We start from the raw sequence: 10,586 nt of genomic DNA, 5'->3' as shown, positions 1-10,586 counted from the left end.
TTTTCTAATGAATAAAGCAGTATTTAAGTTACTCATCATTTTTATACGGTAAACGTAATGTGGTGTAAAAGAAGGCGAGAGCATCTGCGCAACCAATACGAACAAAAGAGAAAAGGAGATCTGGATGATTGAGAGAAAAAGAGAGTATGTGAGCGAGTGTATACGTCTATTATATACATATATTATGTGTATGCGTGAGAGAGGAAGAGAGAGAGAGAGAAAGAACGGAAACTCATTATTTTCAGAGATAATGGGAGTGATGTAATGATATACGGCATTGAGAAACTCATTCGAATCAGAGCATTTTCTTGGCCTACGGCAATTTTTCATCGCAAAATAAAAAAAAGAAAGATATAGTTAATAAACGAAAAATCAAAAAAGATTTCGCAGAATTTGATTAAATGTTATACGCACATCGACAGATACGAATATATGATAGAACGAAAAAGGAAAGGAACACGGAAGACCTAAGCTTTTGTGCACCCTTTAAGACTGATACTGGATACGTCGAAGAATCCAGGGCTCTAATGTTTTTCCGTATATTCGTATATTGCATAAGTATATAATATTTTACACGTGTTCAGCATAGAATATGATGAAACGCTCATTTCTGTCATAAGTTTTTGTGTGTCAATCTTATGTTCGATATTTTTCCAATTTAATTCCTGACGTGTCATCTCTCGCTACATCTATTAGTGAAAGTATACAGATAGTATATACATACTATCTTTTCTTTTTTGCGTATTTCTCTCTCACTGCGCGAAAGAGATTTATTTACAAAGTATATGTAGAGGCTACTCGACTATACTCCAGAGAACTTACGTAAGTTATAACGTTCTATTGCGTCTTTCTTTGTATATGCGGTTATGCGAATTTTGATGTAATATAAAGAGACTTATCTCGGAGATATGTAGGAGATGAACGAAGAACGAACGAAGCTCGTTAATCGATACCACTTTTTGTATATTACGATTGTGTCTAATTGCCATATTCCGGATTTAATTCCTCCTATTGTAACGGTACATGAATATTATAAAAAGAGAAATAAAAACATAAGATCTATAATTATCGCATTGATATCATAACGCCGAATCCTATCTGTTACATAATACTTCGCGAAAAAATTTCGATTTACATTTTACATTATTTATTCATTAGCAATGCTTTATTACAAGTTTGGTACATAAATATACATACTGCTTGACTTATTTGCATCTTCGATATTTTTTTAACAATTTATGAATAATTTCCTAATGCAGTACAATTTATTTATAGATCTTGATTATTAAAATATTTTCCTGGTGTTATCAATTAATTATACAATATAAGACAACAATACGGACTTTTTCTTGATGGGTGAATATATATATACCATATATATATATATATATATATATATATATATATATAAGTTTCTTTGGCAAGTTGTTACATCTTTCCAATATTAGAATGTTTGTTTCTATTATATATTTTCATTCAAGTATCTTCAAAATCTGCATAAAAGGTAAGATGTACATATAGCTTATTTTTAATGTATAAAGTAAACGTAGTATATAGGATTTTATTACTTTATTTGCAATATTGTGCTTAATAAAGACATAAAACTTAAAGAATATGAACTTAATTTGAAAATTAGCAAGCAATTTAAACAAAAATCCGCGAATAAAGAGTAATTTCTAAATAATTTTCATGGCAAAAAAACTGAATGTATATCTTAACTATTAGCTGGTAGTTAAAGTGTGTAATATTACACAAAGAAAAATTATCAACAATAAATAATTTTCTTGAGATATATACTCTTCTATAAATTAGCTATCGGATTGGTATTAATAAAATATGAAAAGAGATAATCAATTTGAAGAGAAAATTATTTTATTCTGGCCATTGTGCCCGCAAGAGGTATTTCAGTAAAACTTATTAATTTATTATAAAAGCGAGATTGCTGCTGGTATCAATTTAGTAAGTACATGGACCACCCCATGATTAAGTCATACTCACTTACAAAGTACAAATAATAAAGTTTATGAAATTTGCGGAAAATGTCTGCGAAGGCATTATTTATATTCGTAAAAGTAAGAAATATCTTCGGCGAGAAACAGCCAGTTCAAAGTATCAGCAGCAAGATAAAATTAAACCGTCACACGTATCTCGTTCTATTTAATTCAATCGGTAAGTTATACAAGTTACGGTCTAATATTTCGCTAAAGACTGCACCTCCTAGAGGGAATGTTTTAGCGTTTCAGAAAGCAGTTTTTATTCCAAGTTTAATAACTCGAAACGATGTGTTGTCAATTTATCGGAAGTAGTAGAATATTTACTACGACTTCGTTTGCGCGGATTCTTCCTTTAGTTGGAGCTGGGAACTGACATTGCTTATTAAAGGTATATTCTTACCACTCTGGAGGCTAGAATGACTCGACGATCGACTGTGGCTTTGACTGTTAGCACCAACTGGAGTTTGCACTAACGGTTGAGGCGGAGTTCTCGCGCCGGAACCGTTACTGTTTGTGGAATTAGATTGCACCTGCATGTGGTACCTGTAGGTATTTTCCGTACTCTCTACGACACCTGTTTTAACAAATATTATGTAAGATAATCTTATCACGATTATTCTAAAATAAATATTTCCATTCTTCAAGAAAATATGACAAGTAAATGCTTGTTGTACCGAGACCATAATTACCAGCTTGCAAATTTAGACTACGGCCGCGAACACCTGTTTCCTTTGAAATAGGACTCCACCAATTGACGAAAGTTCCTACTACGGGAACATGCCTGAGGATACCCTCCTGCCATAGTTTCTCTGCGTTTTCTCTCTCTAGATCTGTTTGCGCCGTTTCGATACCTCTTTTAACTACTTCGGAGATAGTATCCATCAATTTAGAACTAGCTTCCACTTCCTGGCCAGCTTGTAAGACTAAAGACAATAGTTCAGCCACATCTGGAAATAATATCGTTCGATGAGAGAGGCATATATGAAATGACAATTGTATTGAAAGCACGTTTACTTGCCTGTCTCTTGTGTTATCATGCCAAATCGTACGCAAGCTAAACCATCCGTGCCTTCGCCGAGGGAAAATGCAGCATCCGCGCTGCGTAAAGTTTCGACCAATCGTGCATTCAGTTTATTTAATTCTATTCTTGCCTGATCATTCATAACGTGAATCCACGTAGGTGGAGCATAACGCACACCTCCCAGACCGGCCCAACCTGGCATTTCCACTAAATGTAAAGAATCATTTTCCGAGACTAAACGTAAGAAGATGTCTTTGTGTTCCACCGTAGCTAGCAATATTTCCTGTTGAACAAAATTATGATTGTATTATTAACAAGTTTACGACTATCATTGAAAATAATTGCGATATATCTTTCCATGCTTTTAACGTTAAATGTAAGAAGAAAATTTGCTAAATAAAATTACTCATAAAAAAAAACTCAATGAATTATAACGATTATTGTTTCATGCCTGATAGGAACATGGATTAATGTGATTCAAAATGTCCTTACTATTTGTTGCTCAAGAAAGGCTACAAAATTGTCTATATCTTCAGTTGTGGGCGGATCATCGGGATTCTCTAACGGGCAAATGCGAATCGCGACACCACACTGTTCTATATCACAAAGTTCTATTTGTATATTGTCAATATCCCTTTGAAGAACCTGTCCCAACCAGGAATTCAACTTTTCGTAATAAGGCTGCACGCGATCCGTGACGTGAAGATTCTTATTCGAAGATACAAATTGGAAAACTAATGCGTTGGCTACTATTTCAAATAATTGTACATTGTTCACGGGGTTTGCTAGATATTCACTTAAAGCGTAAGACTCCGTTTCGCCGCCAGGCGGTTGACTCTGAAAGATGAGTAATACATTTTTGACAGTCAACGGGATGCTGCTTCTTTTTTTTTTTTTAGAAAATGCACCTTTTTATAGAAACTCACCACTATCCTAATACAAGAGAATTCTTTAATTTTATTGTACATCTCTTCCACAGCCAAGAAACATCTTTTAAATCTATTATATACACCGTCTCGACCCAAAGCCTGTAAAACAGTCCACAAAGGCAAAGTCGGCAATCGTCTCGATAAGGAATCTGCCATTAATCCTGAAACTAATGACAGAGTAGTATCTCTCGGAGTGGGTCTTCCTCCTTTAATATCTGCTAATCTGTACAAAGTCTATAAGTCAAAATTAAGGAAAATAGGAGTAATGATTGACTATGTGTATGTAACAGATAATTAAATATCAAAGGAATATATAACTGAGTAGCGTTATAGAAAATATATACGAGAGATATACAATATAATATCTTAGGAATCTTGGAGTATTCTAACATTCTAGTTTAAAAAACAATTACGATTATTACTTACATTATAGCTATTCTGTTAAATGAATATTAGAAAAACGTGAAAGGATACAACCACTGGTAGCGACGGTATACCGAACCATAATCCGAGCGGTAATGTAATGCTGTCCGCTATTTTCGATGGCTGTAATATATGAAGAGATTTTTAGAAAAATTCTTCGAAAATATTTAGCGATGTTGAAGATTCCCAAACTTTAACTAACGATAAATTATGCAAATATTTACGAGATCTTTCGCCGAATTGTTCAGCGCGAGCGCAGCTAGCGAATGCCCTCTGAGATGCAGCCAGACGTTATATTTATCACATATTGCTCGTAATCGCGTGATATTGTCGCAATGGCCCGTTAGTACCGAACCGGCTTCGGCTAGGACTAGCAATGGCGTTACATTGTTTGATTGAGTGTCTTCTGCTAAGCGTCGTTCCAGCGCTGAGACATCCATAGTGTTCCTCGAACCGAACATAGTGTTATGCGGGATTGGTCTTATGCAATGAAGTGGTAAGGAAAGCTGCAAAAGTACAATAAATCTTTAACATGCTGTATGGTATATCTTCAATCAATGTTTCTCCAGAGAGATCCTTTTTCAGACAATTTTCTTTGTTTACAAAAGATTAGTATTTACAAATGTTATTGCGTTATAATGTAATATTCAAGCTTATAAATTGAAATGAATTTTTATACTTAGTTCCAAAGGATCGAGAAATACTACCTGTCTGCACAGATGCTGAACGACACCCATGGGTGCAGCGACAGAGCTGTAAATCAAGGGAGGTTGAGACACGAGGGCGGTAAAGCCGTCCTCCATGTAACGCGGATATTTTCGATGTAGAGCGAGTCGGGTCACCCTGACCAGCCCCTCGAGATGATCTTCGTGGAAGGAGGACGCGCAGTCGACGAAGCGAAAGATGTGGCTGAGCCATCTTGTCGTGTCGGCCGCGAGACGACCTGCGAGCTTCTGCGCGTGTAACTTCGGTAGCGCTACCGCATAAGCAGAAACGGTGTGCGTGATTAAGGCCAATCTCGCCGCCTCGCTTAGAACTGGCAAAGAAGTGATGTGACTGATAGGCGAATCCGTGGATGTCTCGACTGGATTCGGAGCATCCTCATAAACTACCAAATCCTAAACAGAAATCTCTGGTGAGACTAGATGCTTTTAGTTTCTTATAATTAATTTATTTTTTTTTTTATATAATATAACACGAGACGTATATTTAAGAAATAATCTGATGACGAATTCGGTCACTTGCATTACACTCAATTATTGTGAATATTAAAAGTTGCTATTGCATGAAATTAGTAAAGTTAAATGTGTGTAAAAACATATCTAAATATTTTAAATGATTAAGTATTCAATAATGATATTGTTATATGAATTAATACATATATTTCATTGTCAAAGTTATAATTAAAAATTATATTATGCTACTGCATTTATATAAAGCAGCCTTTATTGTGCTAATCTAGTGTAATGCAAGTAACCTAATTCATCATAATAAAGAGGAAATACTTTTTGTAATTAATTTATATCATTTAATATATCAAAAGTGCATCTAAGGAAACACGCCACATATGTCGGAAATAATATTTAGTTTATTAATCTTCGTAACAGAAACACATATTTCTTATGTTAAAAGAACATAGGTTTTCTCGAGACTTACAATTTATTATTAGTTTAAAAAAATATTATAAGTTTAGGACTATGAAAAAGATTGTGAAACATTTAAATAATTACTATTGAAAAGTTAGGAAATCTTTCCGGATCATCATCATGTTTTAGTTACAGATAAAAAAATGTCACATCGAAAATATCGGAGAAAATTAAACCGGAGATGAAAATGCATGCATATTGCAGCGTTATACTGCAGTAACAAATTATATAATTCCTAATTTCCTATTTTTAGAGATGAACGAGAAAAATGCATTTATTTCGAATCTGCGATTGTGGAATCGAGATCTTTTATCTTGGACCCTCTCTCTGTTTCCTAAATTATTCTAGATTCAAAAAGCTTCCAGTTAGACAAAAATCAAGTAAATTAGATATCAATGTTTATTCCTTAAAACACAGAGTATAGAGAAATAAAAAAATTAATAAATTTTTGCCTGTTTTTTTTGCAACTTCAAAAAATCACGGTTTGAAAGAAACATAAACAGGGAAAACGGTAAATAGAAGAAAGGAAACAAAAAGAAAAGAAAGCAATAATAAACACCGTGACGCAAAAGCTGCAATAATGGGAGGAAATAGTGACACATCAGGAATTCGATTTTACGTCGTTTCGCAGCGAATACACATGTGCGATCGTACACAAACAAGGAAGAACAATACTAAACACGGCTCCCACGTGACATATGTAATTATCGTGGCAAGTCGCGTTATCAGCAGCGACCAACGAGCAGCGCGTAATCAGGTTGGCCGTGCTCCAATCGCAGGCGCCGGTTTCCGCTGACCGAACGTAGGCGCGTAAAACGCGGCCCGCACCAGCACACCTGTATCAACGCCAATATCTCGTCCGGTTTCTTCGGCTGCGTCAGGAATCCTAAGGGGTTGTCCCACGTGGTGCCGCCGCCGTCGGCCTCCCGTTCCACCGCCTGCTCCAGCCGTGCGATCACCTGCGACGCCTGGAACTGCAACGCACCCACCTCACCCGTCGCCGCGCTCGACGAACCATCGCCGCCGCCGTCGTCGCCGTCACCGGTGCCAGCGACCTGTCAAAATCCGAGAAACACCCACACTGGGTTAACTTTACGATCAAGCATCGTTGTCGCGCGACACGACGCGCGATCGCGATCACTCGCGTCGCCGATCGTCGCGGTTCCGCTAAACCCGTTAATCGTCGCATGGGTACGCACCTCCGATATGTCTCGCGCTATTTCCATCGTCGCGTTATCGTTTGTGTCAGTCTCCTCGGCCATCGTGGCAGTAGTCGTGGCCAGCAGTAGCGTCCCGTCGCGCCGCCGACGTCGCCCGATTTGGGTTCCGGTTAACGATCGATCGGCCGCGTACCTGAATGTGGGAATTTTTCCCGACACTTTCACGTAGTCGAGACGAACGTAGAACACAGCGGAATAAACATGTGTGGAATCGAATTATTGCAAAAATTTGTCGAGAATTGCAAATGCGAGAAGAAACGGGGCCCAGTGAACATGTGAGACGGCACTTGCTTTATCGATATGACTGCCACAGCGCCATTCGTTCAATTCGCGAATACCATGGACTTTTCTGCGTTTGATTGCGTGCTTTTTTTTATCGCGGAAAAAGTACAAGCTCGCACATTCGAGCGATCAACGTTTTAAACCTCGCTTATTAAACATATTCAGTTTATTGACTATCAAATGTAGTTAATAAATTATTATTTTAGTTCTCTTGTTACTCCAACTTTTTATCCCTATATACTCTAATCACTTATTATCTCTATTAGCGAACATTTACTCCACACAGATAATCGCGATAAAGTATCTAAAATCAGCAAGGAGTGATAACGCATTGCAAAAAAATAATACTATTTAATATATATAATATATTAATATTATTTCTTTATATTGTGTAAGATTTTATATTTAAAATACAGTATTGTTCTTTTAGACAAGGTATCGCACAATATTAGGAGAAACATTAAAAAATTTTTCAGTCGATGAAAAAAATTCCATTAACGCTAAATATGCAATAAAAGTAAGGACGACATAATTGTTTAATAATAGTTAAAAAGTAGAAGTAGAGGAAGAAGGTGTGTTGTAAGTGAATGTTTTTATTATACAACATTTTTATTGTAACATTATATTTACGTAACCCGAGTATTCACACGTACGATTTATATAATTTGAACTGTAGCACCAACCTTGGTAAGAGCATCTCGCAATGTCTCGGCTTCGTCTTTTGCTATATCTGCTTTCACTATTGCGGGTGCGCTATCGACGAATTTTTTGGCCTATTTATATAAGAAAATTAATGTTTATATAATAATACTATTATTTTCATTATTTTCAAAGATTACGATTCAATACCTGAACAAGATTTGTGTCTGGCAACAAGCTCTTTATTTCTTTGATTAGCGCTACCTTCTGTTTCTCATCAAACGCCATTAACTTAACGGTGAACTCCGTTTGTACTTTCTTTTGTACTTCTTCCTCTTCCTAAAAATTACAATTGTTTGCTTAAACTATTTTATGAGTAAAAGATTTAATGTATGACAAAAAAGTTCAATTCTATTTTCTATCACTTATCTTTTAATTCTCCGGAACTGATGGTGAATCTATTGAATCCAATGAATTTTAAATTTCTTTATAAACAATGTTAAACAATTTAATTTTTTTTATGTTACACATCTATGAATTTCTTATTAAAATATACTTTGTGTTTAACTTTTATACAAGCTGTAATTTGATTCTTTAAATAAATTAGTGTCTTTAATTCTTTTTAAAGATAAATTAAATGGATCTTACAGATCTTGTGCTAGGAAAACTATGTTACACAGTTTGACATCAGCTCTGGAGAGTTAGTCTAATTAAGTGAAATCTTTCCATTCTTGAAAACCGTTCCATAAAACAAGACTGGTATAAGGTACATATAAATATTACGACAATTACCAAAGCCTGAGATGCAACGAATCCTCCAACAGGCATAATAGGTGCATCTGGTAGATTCAATCGTTTCTTTAATAAATCGCTAAGCTGTGCTACTTCTATTAGATTGAGAGCAGTGATGTCATTGGCTATTTTGTCAATTTTTGGATGTACCGGCTCCTCAACACTCGACGAAGAAGGTGGTGGTGGTGCTACTGCTATTGTTTCTGTCGCTGCTGTTGCGCTCGATTCCGTTTGTCGGACAACACTACATACAATAAAGTATTTCTTTGTATAACAAGTACATGAAATAAAAGAAAAGAAACTAAAAATATTATTACAAGTAATTTTAGCAAAAATTACTTGTATCTTTTCGAGCTAATTGGAATTTAATCAAAGTTTTTATAATAAAATAATTGATAGAAATAATAAGATAAATTTTAGGTTATGTAACCATTTCGTTCACGACGGTTTTAATCTTACCATTTGTGAAATCGACGAAATTGAGAAAGGTTTTGTCGAGATATCAAACGGATTGTGTTAATCATGATGAACAGTTGCAAATCAATAAGTTTTTGTAAAATGTGTTTTTGTAAAAATGTAAAGTAAAATCAATTCGATCGCTGCTGTCCGGCGCAACAACTCAAAACGATTCGCCTAGGGACTTGCTATCGATTCCGAAAGAACTAGAACCAGAGATAAGCCTGAGAAGAGTCATGCCCGGGATTTAGCTGTTACTTTATTTTGAAGGCGCCTCTATGTCCACAAAACGTGGACAGATGCCGACTTCTTTCTCTGTCCTCAAGAACCACACAGCATCAAAATCTGAAAATTATTGAAAATATTGCGCGTCGCGCTTTATATACTTCAATGGAAAGCTAGCGGTGATCCAATCAGCGCTTGAATACGCGCTTGTAGCAGAGCATCGCGCCACATCGCGCTCATTGGCTGATTGCGAGTGGTGGGGATCAAGTCTGAACGGAGGGTATAAATACCCGCGTAATTCGCAATTTCACGCTATTGCGCTTCGACCAGAGGACAGGTGCTTACCTGTCATATAACGTTGGAATAGTTCGTAACTCTGGAATAGTTCGCAAATCATCGAATCGATTACTTCCTCCTAAAAGGACCTGAACTTTGAAGAAGCATCAAGCATCCTGATCACCCTGATCCCGATTTCCTGAATCCTGATTCTGTTGCAGAGAATTTCTTTGAGAAGATAAAACGACGAGAAGCAGAAGCGGCTCATAGGATCACAGGACTACTGGACTTCACCAACGAGGTAACTAATTAATAAATAAATATTAAATTATGTGTTAATACATGACGCGTTAAGACATGATTTATACGTGACGCGAGAAATATTTTAAGAACTGATCGCTTATTTAAACACACGCGCAAAACTTGTTGGCTACGGTTTGATACGAAATTTAATTAAATTTCATGCATTTATTTTTGATAACGTTTTAAACATTGCGTAATGTAGATTCTAGTACACTAGTATAATACATTGATTATTCGGCTGAAAACATTTTTTTCAATACGATTCGGTTGAAAATCAAAACGCATGAACAGTCGTGTCGCTGCGCGAGTCACCGCGTCGCTTTTTCCGCGTGAAGTTAAATGTGTATGGAAACGACGCCACTTACCTATTTCGTCCGCAT

At 36.1% G+C, this 10,586-nt stretch overlaps 2 protein-coding genes across 2 annotated transcripts; both read right to left on the bottom strand.

Annotated features, from left to right (window-relative positions):
* Positions 1 to 1,821: 1,821 nt before the first annotated feature.
* Positions 1,822 to 7,609, bottom strand: LOC108779789 (pyridoxal-dependent decarboxylase domain-containing protein 1). The gene is made up of 10 exons (XM_018547298.1): positions 7,213 to 7,609; positions 6,850 to 7,068; positions 5,075 to 5,485; positions 4,592 to 4,873; positions 4,419 to 4,490; positions 3,942 to 4,178; positions 3,508 to 3,852; positions 3,013 to 3,298; positions 2,684 to 2,941; positions 1,822 to 2,568 (listed from the first exon to the last, which is right to left on the bottom strand). Exons 1-10 carry the CDS (start codon positions 7,273 to 7,275, stop codon positions 2,318 to 2,320), a joined length of 2,424 nt encoding a protein of 807 aa, XP_018402800.1. The 5' UTR covers positions 7,276 to 7,609; the 3' UTR covers positions 1,822 to 2,317.
* Positions 7,610 to 8,093: 484 nt separating this feature from the next.
* On the bottom strand, positions 8,094 to 9,598 carry mRpL12 (mitochondrial ribosomal protein L12). The gene is made up of 4 exons (XM_018547387.1): positions 9,406 to 9,598; positions 8,947 to 9,190; positions 8,365 to 8,493; positions 8,094 to 8,288 (listed from the first exon to the last, which is right to left on the bottom strand). Exons 1-4 carry the CDS (start codon positions 9,468 to 9,470, stop codon positions 8,172 to 8,174), a joined length of 555 nt encoding a protein of 184 aa, XP_018402889.1. The 5' UTR covers positions 9,471 to 9,598; the 3' UTR covers positions 8,094 to 8,171.
* Between the last annotated feature and the right edge of the window lie 988 nt (positions 9,599 to 10,586).

The sequence above is a fragment of the Cyphomyrmex costatus genome, unplaced genomic scaffold (genome assembly GCF_001594065.2).
Source record: "Cyphomyrmex costatus isolate MS0001 unplaced genomic scaffold, Ccosl1.0 scaffold1211, whole genome shotgun sequence".
NCBI lineage: Eukaryota > Metazoa > Arthropoda > Insecta > Hymenoptera > Formicidae > Cyphomyrmex > Cyphomyrmex costatus.
The sequence above is the reverse complement of the archived record's forward strand: the minus strand, read 5'-3'. Positions and strand labels throughout refer to the sequence as shown.